Here is an 18381-nt window from a genome sequence, read left to right on the forward strand (position 1 = left end):
ACAGCTGTTGTCACAAACGTCGCACTCGCTTACGTCACTGTCGTGAGACATTCTCGCAAAAAAATCACGGTTTTAGTAACGCAGTAACGCAGCGTTCCTACGGCAAAGTAACGGTAATCTAATTACCGTTTTTGCAATAGTAATCCCTTACTTTACTTGTTACTTGAAAAAAGTAATCAGATTATAGTAACGCGTTACTGCCCATCTCTGTTTATAATTATGAAGGGTTAATGTAAAACTATTGCTAAACAAACTCCAGACACAGAAATGATTGTGTTTTACACCAGTAATAATTAAAGCCATAAAGAAATTGCATTAATGTTATAGTGACACAAAATTTGAGGACCCCCTGAAGAGTCAACAGCTATAAACATCATAAAGCCGACCACTATTACCTGCTGCAAACATGTCTGCTTTGAACGAGTGTTAGTGCCACATTTACCTCACTTATACTTGGAAGGTGAAAAGCATCTGTCCTGCTGTGTTGTATTACAGGCCGAGCAAACCTGTTATGAATACTAATCATTGAGAGGAAATGATTGTGTTTAGTAAGGAAAGATGATTGAGCATGCTAGAGAAGCACGAAAGCAAAGAGCTCGACATTTGCCGTGATCTCTAAAACCCTGTTTCAATATCTGTGGAAATGAAGAAGTGTCTCCCGAAGCAATAAGAACCAGCCCACACTCCGTCTTATGATATTATTAAGTGATATTCCCGAGGCATGATGCCCCATTTAAATTGAATAGAGGACAGGAGGGATACTGTTTAAGTAATAATAATGGTTTTCTAGGATAGTCAAGAGCTTGTGTTATACTGTACCTTGGTGTGTGTGCGTGTTTATGTTTGTGTGAATAAATTGTAGCTCAAAACCATAGTTTGAAAATTTGGAATGTCCTCTTGACAACTTCAAAGGGCTGTTTAGGGAATTTTTTTCCCCCGAGTGTCCTCATACAGACAGGAAGTGTCGTTATGGAAATTTTATGAGTTAAAGTTTTCTTCATGCACAAATGAAGTTTAAAATACAGATATATTTATATAAAAATTCACCTCAGCCCAAGACTAATTTAAACATGGGACTCTATGGGAACTGACCATAGACCATACATAAAAAATGAATCCAATGATGTCCCTTGGTTAGTCCCTTTGTGAATCCTCCAGTGCTCTCAGAGTCGTCATCTTGGTATTTTCATATGGGACCCGAGGAAACAGCAACTTGTTCATTATTAGGTAGGCTTGTGCTCATCAGGAAAATGTTTATTGTTGTCATAGAGCAAGAGAGCCAAGGGCCATTTTCACAGACTTCGATTGAGGTTTTGCAGACATCTGACCAATAACCACATGACATGAGCTTCTCTGCCATTTTGAATATGTGACATTTATTGCATGACAATGTATTTTCAAGTGAGTAAGGCCCCTGTCACACACGCCTGTCCGTGACCATCAGGCCACCACCTGTCGTGAAGGAAAAGTGGAGTATTCCCTAATCGTTTGTGAGTGGCTGCTGGAAGCTGGTACAGTGACGGGGGAAAATGATTTGTGACGCTCCACCTGTGGCCTGTTTGTGTGGCAGGTCTCATCTGCAGCCACTGGAGAGGTGGTGGGGCTTGTTTTCAACACCTGGCTCAGAGTGCCAGCGCTCCATAAAAGCCCTCAGAGGTCAGTTTTGCACTAAACATCTTTCCTTCACTTAAAATAAGTAGCCTTTTAGTTCTTTGTTTTATCACATCCATGCAATCTGGTTTCTGTCATATTGGTCTCAGCCACACAGGCCTACAGACCAATCAGTGATCCCCTGGGAACAACCTTTCACTAGAGAAAAATGTGCATTTCTCAACCAGTTGATAAAGAAATCCTTGTGAAATTCCGCCTTCAAAGTAAAAGCTGTGCCTCAGAGCTGTAGACAACTTTTTTTGTGGGCCATTTGTAGTTTTTGTTGCACTTTTTCAAGTTTCATTATCACTGGGCTACTACTTGCATAATATTTGCATGAAACATGAAAAACTCCAGCAATCACTGTGAAGCTTTTGGTGCAGCACCTTCTCTGCAACCTCCAGAAACCACTGCCAACCAGTCAGGCAATGCAAATTTTCCCTAGCAACCGGTGGTTGCATCACATCCAAATATGATGGACAGTTCTTGAGCAATATGATGCCATATGAGGAAAATAAATACAACTTCTTTTTGAAACAGAGGACCCCCTCCCCCTCCCACCTGGCAGTCATCAAAAACGATGCAGGTTTGAGGCTTTCATTTTCAGACCGTAAAGCTATGTCAATCTTTTTGGATCAAACCTCAAGTGGCCATCTGACAAATGCAGTTTTTGGCAGTCAGAACTAAGTCCAAAGATGAACACACCCGCTACTGCAGCTATGACCTACCTTCCACAGAGACTTTTTTTAGACCTCCTACTTCTACAGTATGTCTACCCTCCCCTGAATATAAAGGGAACACAGCAATTTTCTGTATCTGTCACGGCTGCCGAGGCGAGCCGTGTGGATTTAGAAGGAGGACCCAAGATGCAGGCAGTGGATGAGATACCGGTGGTTTTATTTACAGAGGTGTAGTGGCAAACAAACAGTGGGGCATAACAAACAACTAAAGACACCTAAACTGGGAGAACTAAAATAACAGACCTGGGAGCATATGACAACGGATGATGAATAGCAGAGAGACGCAGACGAGGAACAGGCCACCGTGGAACACAGGGTAACAGACTGACACAGAGTTACACAGACTGACACGGAGGGTAACAGACTGACACGGAGGAACACAGACGAACCGGCAACAGGCAGGAGAACACACAGGGCTTAAATACACACACCAGTAATCAGGGGATGAGAGACAGGAGGGCAACACAGCTGGGAGGAATCTGGGCTGACGGGACAGGGGAAACGTAAACTGATCACACTCACATACGACACGGACCTTCACAATAAAACAGGAAACTCAGATACATGGAACCAGACAAGACATTGAACTAAACAGACAGATTCACAAACAGATGGGGAGACACCATAGACAGACAGATACAGACGCGGACTCAGAGGCAGATCGAAAATAACACAGAACTTAAACAATCATCTAGAAAATGATAAACTAAAAGCGCTGGGTCACCGACCCAGGACCATGACAGTATCAACAATAAGCCAGGTTGTCCTTGAAGCTTCTGTAGATGAAGAACAGAAGACAGTTACGTAATTACGCTTCAAAAAGGCTCCACCAAGCCCAAGCCTTCCAGGTTTATGAGTTCACACTTCCAAAGATCCATCACACGCAAGTACTTACATTACAGGTTCCACATTGAAGAGCCAACTGCAGTTGCCAGTGCCACAATACATTTACGGAGATGCAAGCGCACATTGTTGGGCACAAAGAGAAAGAACACATGCAGACACCCTCACAAACACACATACCAATTACCTACACAAAACAACAAGGAGAGAAAGAATGAGAAGGATAGAGAGCCTAATTGCTATAATTATAATCACCCACTCAATGAGTACAAAAGCTGCAATAACAATTATAAGTTGTTTAATGCAGATTCTGGTAAGAACTTCACTACAAACCATTTTGCAGGGGATAAAGTTTCCAGATTAGTTCCTTTAGGTGTTATCCAGTTACTGCACATGTTTGGGGAATAAACACAGCTGCGATTTTCTAAAGACCACACAAAAAACAAATTCTGCGACTGAGTTTGGACTCCAAAACACGACAAAGTCGTCATGAGTAAATGCTGCAGTTATTATATGTGGTGCATAATGAGATAAAAACTATTGTGTCTGCCTCAAACCAGTCTGCCCTCATTTGAATGGTAGCAGCTGGTCTGAGAGGCAGAGAAAGAACAAGGACATGGCTTTGACCTGGTTTGAATGGGAGAGCGCTAATTAGAACGGTGATTACTGGTTGTTAGCGCCGCACAGGGGACATGACTGAAATGATGTGCGAGGGCTGCAGCCAGGGAGTTAACACAGCAAGGGAGAAAGCAGTAGATGAACAGCGGGAGAAAGAAACTGAACAGAAAAGAGAAGAAACAGAAAATAGCATTCAGTGAATGCAAAACCCCCCCAAAAAACAGCCAAGTGAGGCAAAGCTGACGCCAGGAAATAAAAAAAGAAAAGATAAGGAGGGCGAGTGGAAGAGGCAGAAAATAAGAAGAGGAGATCAAACATTTGCGTTGCCTAAAATCAGGAACAACCACTGCGACAGAAGAGGAGTTGTAAGAAGAAAAAAGGAGGTACAGACACCCCCACCCCCACAATGAGCTGAAGTGCTATTGTGGTTTTGGTAATCACCCAACCATCGATGTGAAAGAAAACCTCCACTATCTGAGCACAGAGGAAACACACGGATAAGAGAGAACACGGCTAATCACTTATTATCAGAGAAAAACAACTTTATTTGTGGTCATAGTAAAATATCTGTCTGAACAAGCTATCCCTTTGCATGTGTGGTAGAAAACAGTGTTTTGCTGTGTATTATCTGAATTTGTAAGTTTCAAAGGCCCTCAGTCGATGAAATTCTCTCAGAAGAGATACTTTGTATCCTCCTAATGGTGAAAAATCAAGGTGTGTGGTAAGTGGGGTAGGGTGGCGGTGGTCTAGGCTGGATTAAGGTTTTGGATGGTCTCACGGTGCTCTTGGTACAGAGAATGGAAGGCCCGAGCTAAACAGAGGAGAGGAGCATCACAGTTCTCCATCTCTTTCTGTAAAAGACAAACATGAACAGACAGTAGTCACTGTATTATAAAAAGATATAAAGAATGGGATATTTTCCTGCATAGTTCATCCTTCAGATGTGGGAACTGTTAAAGTCTGCCGTGAACGCTGTGTCGATGTGCTCACTCACAGCTGAGGTCTCGTGGTACTCCAGTCCCTGACTCTGGGCCCATTCCTTGGCCACAGATGCCTGTACCTCTCTTCTAGCAGACAGATCTGACTTGTTGCCCACCAGGACACCTGGAACACATGCAAACAGAAAGATGCACTTAGAGATGCACATACAGTAAACACAGATTCAAGACTTATTCCAGAAGTGTTGTTGTTTGTTCAGTTAATGCTTGGAAACTTGTTTTTAAAGATTTGTAGTTAAACGTGTCTTTTTTTTGGTGGGTTGCAAAGTGGCAACAAAGGGGTGCAGCAACAGGAATGCTAAAGCTGCACAAATAGCTCACCTTACATGACACTAACAGGGTAGATGCGTATCATCTGCGCTATCGTCTAATCTGGGCTGACATTGGGTCCACATACTCAGGAAATTCAAAAAGTTCCAAAAATTCAAAAATTCTTCTTTTATGGCATCAGACTAAGTGATGCATTTGAGATGTTTGTAAAGATTGTGGGTCTTTATTTAACTATTAACAAGTTAAAGTAACGGAACAATTTATCTGATTCTTACCAATTCGTTAATTATTGAAATAAATTCACATCAATGGCAACTGCTGACATATTACACTGTCATTATTCCTTATTTATTCAAACAAAATCCAGAAACAATATCTGAAAAGCTAAGTACACCAATAGTAAAAAGAGCAATAAGTTATTCAACAAATTCAGAGTTCCATTTTTCTCCAAACACTGTGCACTATGAGCAAACACATCCCCTTTGGTTTCATCTGTCTAAAAGATTTTGTTACATAAGTCTTGTGGTTTGTGAGTTAATGTTTTGAAACTTTTTTTTCACAGATTTGTACTCAAATGTATTTTTTTTCAGGGAGATGGTGGGTTGCAAAGTGGGTTACATGTGTAAGTTGGCTCAGCTGATACCCTTCTACACATACAACTGGCTATCTTATGTAACACATGCTGTTTATGCAGCTTTAGCCTTCCTGTTGCTGCACATCTGTAAGCCACCTCAATTTGACATACTCATTTTATCTTTAACAATTGTGGGGCGATCGTGGCTCAAGAGTTGGGAGTTCGCCTTGTAATCGGAAGGTTGCCGGTTCGAGCCCCGGCTCGGACAGTCTCGGTCGTTGTGTCCTCGGGCAAGACACTTCACCCGTTGCCTACTGGTGGTGGTCAGAGGGCCCGGTGGCGCCAGTGTCTGGCAGCCTCGCCTCTGTCAGTGCGCCCCAGGGTGGCTGTGGCTACAATGTAGCTGCCATCACCAGTGTGTGAATGTGTGGATGACTGGATATGTAAAGCGCTATATAAATACAGGCCATTTACCATTTAACCATATTAAAATTACCGCAGCTGGTAATATCAGTCTTCTTCTGACCACAGTGGTCTTGATTAATTTCCCTCCCTTTTATTTTCCGTTTCCCAGTATTTCATGTTCTGTGAGGTGTTACCTGGAACATGGAGACCCTGGCAATGAGCACGGACTCGTTCCAGCCAGCGGCTGCAGTTAGCAAAAGACTGCTCACTAGTCAGGTCGAAAACCAGGCACAGCAGCGAAGGTTCCCCCCACTACAGAAAGGAACGAGTGGTGATGAGGTGGGAAATGTTGGTTTTTATATACAAGGAATGAGGGAAGTGGGACAGACATATGATTGGTCCCACATCAGCTTACTTTTCTCTACTCGTGTAGCAAATCAAATAATACTTTACTATGACAGGAGGTGAAGCTCTAGATGATGAATTTATCTAGTATCATGCAGATTAAAAAAAATCCAGGGAACGAGTCTCACCATCTTCTCACAGGAATCCACTAATGTCTCCTTCCCTGCAGAGTCTATGATGTAGAGCTCCTGGTGGGGAAAAGCAGAGAAAGGGGGAGACGGACGAGTGTTATTCACGGGAAGTTAATCAAATTACTTCACATTATCTTTTATAAGGACATTAATCTTAGACCTACAATACTGCCAAATAGCATACTGAATTCAGATGAAGAAATAACAATATTATATGTCTGGGAAAGCTTCTTCCACACTGAGTGATGGATTCCAACTGTCAGCATTTTAAAAACAGACTGGCGGCTGCCAGTGCTTCCCCTCAGCCTCCTAATCGACACAACTATCAATTTCAAAATCCTACATGGCCTTGTTCTCTAGTTACTGCATTCACAAACTTAAGTGTCCATGCAGCCCACTTGGCGGGGTGACGACAATACTCCATCAGCCTTTTACAACCATGGCTGAGAGATGAACTTTAAGCTGTGGTTGGGTGGCTAATATCTGTTGCTTCATTCAACAAAATGTAGCCTCCACCTAGAGTCCTGCAATGGATTCTAGGCACATGGTTGGACTCACCACGCTGTCATTGGTCGCTGGGATGTTGATACACTTCATCAGCAGCTCCACGCCTGTTGTCTGCCAAACAAACAAGGCTACAAATGTTAAATTAGTTATGTGACGTAAAGCTAAAATAAACCTCTTCATGATGGATCTGGCATGCCTTTGTCATAAACAATCACTCTTTCTGTCACATTATGGGCGTGCCTGTCAAAATGCATTTACAATCTGCAACAGCTGAAGAGAAGAGAAGAGAAGAGAAGAGAAGAGAAGAGAAGAGAAGAGAAGAGAAGAGAAGAGAAGAGAAGAGAAGAGAAGAGAAGAGAAGAGAAGTTTGTTGTCGGGGAGTTACCACTGTCTAGTCTGATGTATGGCAAATGTCAATACATGTTGACTGTTGTTCTGATTTGGCGCTATATTTAATTGAATTTAAAGTATTTTAAGCCTTTAAATCACCTAATGTTATGGTAGCATTTGTTTGTAGCCATACTGAACTGATGTACATATGTGTCATGTTCAGTTTCCTTTTTTCTTATCTGACTATTTAGCTTCTGATGGTCTACTATGTTCTAAGTTCTTGCTCCCTACTTTGTGCTGTTATTTAGAGGTAAGCAAGTATTTTACAAAGGACTTTTAGAACAATTTCACTAAAAACAGCTGCAACAGCAACCGAAACTGACATGACAGTAAACCAAAGCAAAAACAACTTGGCCATTAACTCAAAAAGGGAGTCAACAGAGGCCATTAAAAAAAAAAAGAATAGGTATAACTGTAAATTTTTCTTTTTTAGAGTTATATCTACTGTGAAAGAGAAAAAAACTGACTGTTTATGTGAAAGAAACACAGAAACAGTCAGTGTGAGTTTTTCTCTTTTGTCAAAACAAATAGCTGGTATAGCTGTTTACTAAAATGAATGTTGAATGTTCGTCACACAAAAGCAGCTGCAAAAATATTTCGAAACAATAAGAATGACACAAAAAGAGCTGTAGTGGCTGCAAACCTTCGTCCTCCTTTGCAAGGTGGAGGCAGCTGTTTTTTGAATCTGCCCCAAACTACAGGAAACATCAGCTATTTGAACTTTGGTCAAACTGTCTTAATGTTAAACAAACTGCTGAAGGTAGTTGGGATCTTTTAGTACAGAGCAAACAGAGGTAGCTGTTAAAGGAGATAAAGTGCAGGCAGTAGAGAGGAAGGACGATATCACGAAGTCACCTTCTTTACAGGCTACGAGATCTAAAGAAATCCTAAATGGACCAGATAGTTGCAGGCTGCCTTTCCCCCTCCAACTATTCACTGGTATGAGATCAGTGATGACCTTGAAGAAGTGAGTTGAGGTTTCTTCACATCAGCATCTAACTCTAAATTGATCTGATCTCCTGAGCTCACACTTAACGAAGCATGTCAAATGCAAGAGACTAAAATCCTGCAAACACACACGCACACACAAACGCACCGTGGACACTCACTGCCTCTGTGAAATACACACACACACACACACACCTCCGACCAACATTTACTCAATTCATACACACGCAGAGTTCATAACAAGCATCCAGCAGTACACACACAGACCATGCTGCAGTCCCACTTCAGAGCAGTCTAATGAGCTGGTGTGATGCATAGGAAGCTTCTTGCTGGAATGTCAATGAGAGCCTATTAGTAGCAAATAAGCTTGGAATATTGCTAACAGGCTGTCTGACATTTTCAAAGGAGGACGTGAGCGGAATGGCTGACAGCCTCGGCTACCCTTCAAAATCAAAAGTTGAAGAACATGAGGGATGACTTGGGCGTCTGCAGAAGGATTAACCCTTCACAGCACCGGTTAAGCCCCATATAGAAACACATATTGTGTCCTGTTTCCATCAGCATTTAAATCTTAAATTGAAAGCTGTGGGACACAGTTACTGGTATTAGATTAGAAAGGTCACCTATGGAGTACCCCAGGGATCAGTGATTTACAATCATGATATCAGTTAACATTTTTAAAAATGACACTAATTTATATTGCTCTAGGTTTTGCAGCAAACCTAGCTATTGGAAGAATCTGGAATAAAATAAGTAGAAGTAAAAGACCTTGTAAATACTTTGTTGTCCATTTATAGTTTTTAAAATATCCTATCCCTGTAAAAACACGCTAATCAGCTCCAGGAATGTGCACCCCAGCAAATTCACTCCATTCATCCAAAGGTCAGATCGTGCAGACCTCAAAGAAACCACGAAAAAACCCAAGAGTTACATCTTAGATTATACCGGCCTCAGCTAGCATGCTAAAGGCTAAAGTTCATGACAGAATAAAAACTGAACAAGTACGGCTTGTTTGCAAGGACTGACTCTTTTCTCTAAAAACAACATGGCAATACAGCTTAGGTTTGCAAAGTTGCATCTCCACGAACCACAAGTTGTCTTGAACAATATCCTTTGGACAGTAGAGACCAAAGTGGAGATGACTGGCCATAATGTACAAACATCGAACAAAAATGAAACACAACTCATACCCTCTGTCAAGCATGGCAGTAGAGGAGTGATGATTTGGACTTGTTTTGCATCTGGGCACCTGGCAAAGTATTGAGATGTATTCAGATCAGGACAAATCTAGGAAATCTAGAGCAGAACGACAGAAAAAATAAAGAATCAAGGGGTTGCACAATGGCTCAGTCCAAGCCCAGATCTCAACCCATTTGAAATACTGTGGTCAAAGTAAGAAAACAAGTGGTCACAAATCTCAATAAACTAAAGCAAACTCGTAAAGGAAAAATTATTTTGAAGCATACGTAAGTTCAATAAGGGAGATCTGTAGTCACACATCTGTATGCTTGTCAGGTATTGGCGGCTAATCTAAGCTTTACATCACCTCCACTTTCCCACACTGTCAAGCTGATTGTGACATCACTGGTCTAGTCCAATCATCTTTCTGCTGGCCTTCTTTAGGCCAATCAGCCTTCACTCCACATACTTTAAATCTCACTGCGTATCTGTCATTCTCCTTTGCAGACGCCTTCATCTACTCCACCTCCTCCTCATCACCGCCTCTCCTTAGTCACTCAGGCCCTATTCAAGCCTCCATCTTCATCTCCACCACCAGAGTCTAGACTCCAGGGGATCTTGTCCTAATCCCTATCACCACTGGGATGTTCTTCTGCTGTGATGGGTCATCGGAGTGTAGCCGCCAAATGCCTCAAATTGAATTCTTTACATCGACAAATCATGTTCAGTTCCTTCTAATGAGCTCTCCTTATTGAACTACAATGATGCAGGAAACTGATAAAGTCATACAGAGAATGATTACTTCAAGTTAGTGCTGCTAGAAGTGGTTCAACAAGCTACTGAATCAATGGGCGTACTTAATTTTTTACAGGAGTGCAAAGAGTCCTGTTAAACAACCCAACTCAAAACACTGTTCAAAGTAACGAGAAGCAAAGAAAGGTCTATGGAGTCAGAACGAGAGGGAACATTAACGTGTTCAACAGTCCTGAGTAAGGGTTCTTCCTCTTGGGCGAAGCTCAGTAGATGTAAATATTCATACTTCTTGTGCAAATGTTGGAATTGAAGCCAAATTTGTACATTTCACTGTTACTACCCTCTTGAAAATACAAAGTAACTTCTGGATGAATAATTCGTGGTTTAAGAGCTTCAATTTTTTTTTCAAAAGTCAAGTTCCTTTTACATGAAGCACTTTACACCAAGTGAGTTAAGAAGTTAAAAATATTTCAACTAATATCAGGCAAGCGGTTGGCTACAAATAGGTGTTTTAACAGTTGCATGGCAACAGCAAAGACTGTGACCAGCAATTCCCCATGAGCATTTCTTTCAGAGTATTCAGCTAATAAAGTGGTGTCAACTGGACACAGAGCCTTGATTTACTGGCACAAATGCAGACCTGAATTTCTCTCCACTTACTTTCAAAGTTGAATCACTGCTTCTCTTCTTATTTTCCTGTTTGCTATGTATTTGAAGATTTTCACACAGCTCCACCTGTATCATTTCTTTAGATCTACTCATATTAGCTGCATTAGTTAAGAAGATGTCTAATAGTTTGACCTGGCATTCAGCAATCGTGCATGCTAGGCCATTACAAACTGTAAAGGCCTCCCAATTGCAGCCTCTTTCTACTTTGTCAATGACCCGCTAGTTCACGGTGAAGAGACACACACAGCATCGCAAACAAGTGCCTACTGTATTAAGCCTATGCAGTATGAAGAAACTCATCCCTGTTGTTGTTTTGTGTGTATGCTGGTGTGTGTGTGTTTGCTAGTTAAGTACCTGTTCTGGTGGCTTTCCAGAATCCTGCTGTATTAATTATCGACGTTCCTGTCACCTCAGAAGCCCCAAAACTGCTGACACAGCAGGATCTGAGCAACCACACAGGCGCATGCATGCACGCACACTTGGCCTTTGTCCAGTAATTCATACACCAACCTGTTCTGTACCATAACCATTGCACGACTTTATGGTAAACTCACTAAATGTGAGTGGCTGTGTGTTGAGAAACCTGCATGAATATATATCCATACTCACGAGTTAATGCATGTACCGCACCTACACTTTCTTACTTTTGCAGTGCCCTAGCCCTTTAGAAAACTGAGGGAATCGCTGAACAGCCATGCCGCCATATATCACAGAGTCAGGTTAATGACATGGTTCCTTTTCTCGTGTAGATTAGCATAAATAATGCAGATTAGTCCTTCTCTGCGTCAGCATTAATTGCTACATTATGCTGTTGTGCACTTCAGTGAGTCCTGTAGTAAAGACCTCTGCAGGTCCTTGAAAAGCCTGCAAGAAGTTCCACTAAAGAAACTACATGCAATATAAACATAGTCCTCTATGACTAATATTAGACATGTTGATTTGCTATTGATGTATAATTACATCTTACTGTTTCATTAATTTGAAAATTCTACAGTTCTTGACTGATTGAGCAAATCTGAAGTAAACGACTACATGTGATTAACATCAGAACAAGTGTGCCTACTAAAGAAGCACATTTTGCCAATTACATGCTGATTAGCTGCTGCAGTGTCAGGCAGGACTGAACGCCTGGATTTCTGAGCACTTCACAGCACACAGATAACGCTATTCCCTACAAACTACTATCTATTCTGTGCTGGCAGTGAGCCAGCATTGCACTTCATGAGCTGCTCCTTCAAACCCAATTCACCTCACTTACCCAGCCTGAATACAAAAACACAAGCCTGTGGCTAGTCACGGAGTACACCCCGATCTGTAAATCCCTGAACAACTTGTTTTACAGCTCCATTCCTCTGCTGATTGTGTGAATGGAGTACAACACATCCCTACTTACTGTTATAAGACATGTTATGCTGCCTACCCCACATACACTGCAGTATCTCTGGCATTGGGCTCGCTTTCTCTGTGTTATGTGACAGTGCTACACCAGGGGGCAGTTTCTCAGATGTGGACTGCTGCAGATGTCACAGACAAGTAGTCATTCTATTATACTTTGTTCAAGCCTGCTTGAAGTCCACGTGAAGGACATATCCATAGCTGGTACATTGGTGCAAAAACTGAAAGGCGTGCTGACATGCGCTCCGAGCCTCACATTCATCCTTACACAACAAAAGTAGTGAATCGGACCAAGTGTATACTTAAATACACAAAGTATAGCAGCTCCTCTATATGAACCAGGGATGCCAAACTCATTTTACATGGCCACATTCAACTAATTATGATCTTCAGTGAGCCAAACCAGAAAAAATCCTTTCTGTCTGTGTAAAGAATTCTAACTACACATTTAAGCCCGGAGAAATCTTAATATTAAAAAAAGAAGAGCAATTTCAACATTATGTCTCAGTTTTTCTATGAGATAAAGACCAAAAAAACCAAAAACAAAGTCAACAGTCAATAGTGAAAAACTGAAACTTTTCTGTAAATTAACCATTTATCTATTATGTCTGTGAAGGTTCTCAGTCATCCAGGTCATCGTAGTCAAAGGAGCTTGCAAAGAAAAGCGTCTGGACTTCTTTAAGTTGCTTGAAGACGTTTCACCTCTCATCCGAGAAGCTTCTTCAGTTCTAAGGTCAAATGGTGGAGAGTCCCAGATATAAACCTAGTGGGAGTATCCCCCCACAGAGGGACAAAGGACCCCCTGATGATCCTCTAATCGCCTGAGCCAAGGTGGGAAACTGGGCGTGGGTCCCAATCAGCCAGAGTTTCGGGTGTGTTCATTGTGAAACCTGGCCCCACCTTATCATGCGAATTCCTGAGGTCAGATGGCCCAGGATGTGAGTGGGCGTTAACGCCCACTCACATCTGGGACTCTCCACCATTTGACCTTAGAACTGAAGAAGCTTCTCGGATGAGAGGTGAAACGTCTTCAAGCAACTTAAAGAAGTCCAGACGCTTTTCTTTGCAAGCTCCTTTGACATTTATCTATTACTTATTCACTTATAGTAATTAATTGGTTATAAGTAAGTAATTAAATGGTATAGGTGTAGTATGAATGGCCACGGGGGAGGTCTTTACCAGCAGGAAAAGCTGTAAAACGTATTAAATTTATTCCTTATTTTAAATTTTTCAAAGCCCTCTAGTGGGCCAGTTTGGAATCTTTTCCAAGCTGATTTTGGCCCCTGAAGTCTTATGTTGACACCCCTAATATAAACTATCTAAAGATAAACCAAACTTCATATACACATGTCTATACACGTGTAAAGCGCCAAGTGTTGATTGCCACTGGTCCAGACCGGTATCACTGATTGCTACCATGGTAACAACAATAAAGCTCGCCATTTGCCAGGTGACAAAAATGATGTCAAACCGACATCACATCCACTTGCCTACAATACCACCTGAGTGTTGCTCCGGCCGGCCAAGTACCTTTTGATTTTTGGAACCTGAGGCACTGCAGGCAATCCAACCAATGCAGGTTGAAGATATGAGTGCCGTTTTTTTCTGCCATTTTAATGATATATCAGTACATGAGCTCGGAGATCCGCAGATTATGCAGAGAAATAAAAAAAAAAATGAGGAAAAAAAGAATATGCTTTTATAACTTCTATGCTTCTGGTTTTGACTTCTCCTGTACCAGTGACAATATGGAAATTTTGTCTGAGTGGCAACATCTATCGTTCAGGAAAATACGGATACCCCCACTGTATAAACTGAATGAAATGACCAATGAGCCAAACAAAAGACTGTCCTAACCCTTACAGATTAGTCTAAAGCAATGATGTCAAACTCATTTTATACCGTTGGCCACACACACCACACGTTGATCTTACGTGGGCCTAACGAGCAAAACTTTCTGTCATTGTAAAGATGTTTAACTACAAATGATCACATAGAGAGCTGTGGTAGCTCACCAAACTGTCCTGTATTTACAAAACATATTTTTTGTTAATTCACAGTAAATGTTGATTTTGTTACATATTTCTATAGATGGTGTGGAAAAAAACAGGCACTTTTCTATCATTCAGTTGTTTATCTCCTAGTCAATTCCTTTTGTTTTGCATTAATAGGAAAAGCTGTAAAACTTATGAAAGGATGGCCTTATGTTGGACACATCTGATCTAAAGTATGAAGACTCACTTCACTTGTGGGATCAAACCATGAGCCTTTCAGTGACTGTGTGTTAATGCTCTCACCATGCTGTAATTCTTCTGGAAGAGAGTGCCATCGCTGTAGAACATATGAGAAAGAGCACTTTTGCCCACTGCAGCATCTCCTACAGACACACACACACACGGAAGAATACAAATATAATGTCCTGTGGTTGTGTTTACGGTGTCGTTTTTGTGAATTAATAATTAATAGTTTAATTTGTGTGTAAGGAGTTGGTTCTCGACAGAATTCATAATTAACCCCCCTCATTATCAGGGAGTTTTAGAGTTTAGTGTCTGGTTCACCATCATTTCTTTAAGTTGAAACATCATCACTCGGCAGTGATTGGTTTGTGTAAGCTAAATGACTGTAGCTACATGATAAAATAGACCCAACAAACGTCATCTTTCACATTTAGAATAGTATCAGGCTTGTATTTTTCGTCAGTCCTATAACAAGTAGGTTGAATCTGAAACATAAGAAGGACACAGCCTGTGGCTGGGGATGTTTCTGTAGTAAAAGGCTAGCTTTAGCCCCCGTTGCTTACATATCAGGTGGTGAAAACCTTACCGACCAGCAGACATCTCGCCCTTAACTTGACCATTACATGGGATGACTTCCGGTCTCTGTCAGGTAAAACTCTCTTGAAGCTAATCGAGCTATGTTTCTCTGTTTATCGGTCCATATGCGTTGGATTATCCTCCCTGCAGCCTCGGGAACATGGACACAAAGCGTCTCTTAGCAACCAGCCACGGGGATGTTTCATTGGTCCAGCCGGCGTGGACGTAACGCGTAATCGCGTTTTCATTGGCTTTCTGTGAGGACGTAAAGGAAGCAAAAGGCTACTTTTGCAGAGTGTGTAAGACAGAATTTACTGAAACAGTGTACAAACGTAAATACCAGTGTGCACAACCATTTATAACACCAATAAGCCGACTTGACAAAAGATTGATGGAGCTTGTTGAAGAACAGAGCAATATCACGTATAAAGCCTGAAGGAGAAAACAAGCGTGAGGTCCTTGCACATTCAGGCAATATACGGTAAGACCGCTAGAGGGCGGAATTTATTGCACCTACCAACGGCACCATCAATCATGGAGTTCAACGTTGTTGGGTGGTGGTACTGTTATACTGTCGTTTATTCGTGTAGAAGCATTCTAGTGTTTTAATAAGTGCTGTCGCACAAAATAACCCTTTACCAATATTTATTTTCAGCTCACACACTTTATCATATAACGTTGATTAAGTTAATAGCATGTTCTGGTTTAATGGTTTAATCACTGTTTTTCCGCCCACCGTCGATAAACGAAGAGCGCGTGACTCTCTGTAGTGGTCCTGAGTACGTCGCTGTTTTTCTTTCTTTCTTTTTTTTTTACTCGGGTGTTTTGACGAGGAGCGCTCCGTCCGAGGCGTGACAACGGAGGCGCGTTCACGGGGTCGCCACCGGCTTCTGCGCTGAACTAAAGGGAGAAAGCATCACTATCTAGCACCATCACAAAGCTTTCTTTACCCACACATAACGGAGAAATATTAGAGGTACATTTAAAACCAACAGCACGAGAGAACAGGTCGCCAAAGGAGACCGGGGGTGGGGGGAGACGCGCATCCCAGCCGTGCAGATTCAGCGGTAGTACAGTAGTGGTGATAGGGAGCAGTTTCGGGGATTTTCCGTTTCGGTTACCCGGTGCTCCACACACCCTGTGCCTTTGAGCCAGCAGCGGGGAGGGAGAGAGAGGAGGAGGAGGACCATGGAGGGGATGCAGGCATACGGAGCCGGGAAAGCCGGAGGAGCCTTCGACCCCGTCACCTTCCTCCAGCAGCCTCAGACCATTCTCCGCATAGTGTCTTGGGTGAGTTGGAGACGTAAAAACGAAAAATAACTTTGTTCTTGGATACACAGTTAGCTACAGAGGCCACCACTTTTTAAATCGTTCATATATGTTGTCAAATATGGGTTTGAATTAGCCGACTGAGGGCCCACACAGGCTTCATTTCAGAGAGGAGCTCCTATAGATACTGAAGGAAGCTGTAACATGCTTTGTGGTGTTTTGTTCTTTTAACTTTTGTTTTCACTTGTGTGTTTGGTGCTATTACCTGATCTCACTAATAATATTCTCCTCACGCAGTGGGTTGATGGGTTGATTGAACAGAGTCCCGATCGCTGTGTACAAAATCCACCTTCTACAGATGATACATTAGTGACCAGAGGATGTTTTCTCATGAGCACAGTGAGAACACAGTCACACAGTTGTTGGATTTCATAGAAAATAATTTCATAATAACTGTCCACCCTCCGGGCTCTGAGGAGGAGGAGGAGCACTAATGAAAGTAGCAACAGTAGGAGAACACTTTTGACAAGCATAGTAAACAGATGGCAACAGAAGTGCTCCCCAAAGTGTAGGCTCCACGCTGAGTTTTAAGGAAAATACATCCGAAATGTATGAAACCGGAGGTTTATTTATTCATATAATTAATCATTAAGGAAAATGTGCTCGGTATAAACTGAATGTATAACAATCAAGTTCATTTTATTTGACCAGACCATTGTTTTACATTGTACTTATGTAATTACATGGAAAATGTACATGTATTTAAATGAGTTAAAGTCAGGATTTTGGGCAGCTTTTCTTCTTTTTAGTGCACTGCCAGGTGGTATTTTATAGGATTTTTGTTTTGGGTGTCTAGTTTTTGCAGCTGTACCTTTTGTGTCGTTTATATTTTGAGAGGAGGAAAATGCAATTCTATGTGTTTTCATTAGAAAGCATCAAGAACGTTCTCTTAAATTGTTGTAATTTAAGAAAGACAGGAAGTAAATATACTGCATCCATTCATAAACCGCATCAAGTGATGAATATCCAACGGAGATTTATACATTACATTGTTACAGTTTATTTTTTTAGATGAACATTTGGTGATGTGCAGCAATTAGGAAGGCATTATTGCACTTTTTAAAACATTTTTTTCAACAAAAGGCAGCAGTGCAAAGGTTAGGCCCAGCAGTCCCAATAGTGTAGCTGTTGTAAGCTTTCAAGGAAGATTGCTGTATATCAGAGATGTTTCAGACTTTGGACAATGGGTATATTGTTCAGAACAACTCATATTTTTGTTATTTTTAACATATTTGGACAATAAGTTAACAGATAGTACTCCTCGACTCAGCAAGACGTTGTTGTTTTAGATTTTGAACTATACGATTGATTTTTGACAACAGTGCAATCTATTACAAAGAGCATATTATTATTTGTTTTAATAATAACTTTTTGATGTCTCCTTGTTTTATGCAAAAACAGGAAAGGATGTGGAAAGGTGTACTTCAATATTTTTTAATAAGAAAAATGAGTTGTAGTTTTTTTTAATCTAGCACTCATTCAAATTATCTTACGCGTTACTAAAGGCACTTCCTGACCACAGTTGTTGGGATTACCTGAAGGTAACAACCTACTGGGAGAACATCTTACCTTTAGTTATTATTTCTCTTAGTTTACATCAGTAAGAATGTTTATGTGATGTATTAGCCAGCTAGAAGTTGTGTGCTCGCAACAGGTTGGCTACAGCCACAACAAAAGGTTGTAGGAAGACATGATTGGAGTTTTGGGATTTTGTCCGTTAATGAAAGTAACTGAATGGGTGGTGGTGGTGCTAAAATACTAGTT

The 18381-nt window shown here is 41.4% G+C and overlaps 2 protein-coding genes across 4 annotated transcripts in view; one reads left to right on the forward strand and one right to left on the reverse strand.

Annotated features, from left to right (window-relative positions):
• Positions 1 to 4372: 4372 nt before the first annotated feature.
• On the reverse strand, positions 4373 to 15485 carry ift27 (intraflagellar transport 27 homolog (Chlamydomonas)). Of its 2 annotated transcripts, none has more exons than XM_085458583.1 (7): positions 15299 to 15485; positions 14773 to 14852; positions 7193 to 7252; positions 6632 to 6691; positions 6293 to 6410; positions 4846 to 4955; positions 4373 to 4702 (listed from the first exon to the last, which is right to left on the reverse strand). In XM_085458583.1, the coding sequence occupies exons 1-7, from the start codon at positions 15330 to 15332 to the stop codon at positions 4598 to 4600; spliced, it is 567 nt and encodes a 188-aa protein (XP_085314709.1). In that variant the 5' UTR covers positions 15333 to 15485; the 3' UTR covers positions 4373 to 4597. The 2 variants fall into 2 exon arrangements, with proteins under 2 accessions (XP_085314709.1, XP_085314710.1); XM_085458584.1 differs by having other exon boundaries at positions 15276 to 15313.
• Positions 15486 to 15807: 322 nt separating this feature from the next.
• syngr1b (synaptogyrin 1b) overlaps positions 15808 to 18381 on the forward strand; it is a 31299-nt gene continuing 28725 nt past the window's right edge. Inside the window, exon 1 of one of the 2 annotated variants that reach the window (XM_085458582.1) lies at positions 15808 to 16578. In XM_085458582.1, coding sequence (XP_085314708.1) covers positions 16477 to 16578 — 102 coding nt within the window. In that variant the 5' untranslated portion in view covers positions 15808 to 16476. The remainder of the gene's footprint in view (positions 16579 to 18381) is intronic. The other variant, XM_085458580.1, reaches the window with a different exon arrangement.

The sequence above is a fragment of the Copadichromis virginalis genome, linkage group LG6 (assembly GCF_057382275.1).
Source record: "Copadichromis virginalis isolate Kocher_CV1m ecotype Utaka linkage group LG6, C_Virginalis_male_GT1.1, whole genome shotgun sequence".
NCBI lineage: Eukaryota > Metazoa > Chordata > Actinopteri > Cichliformes > Cichlidae > Copadichromis > Copadichromis virginalis.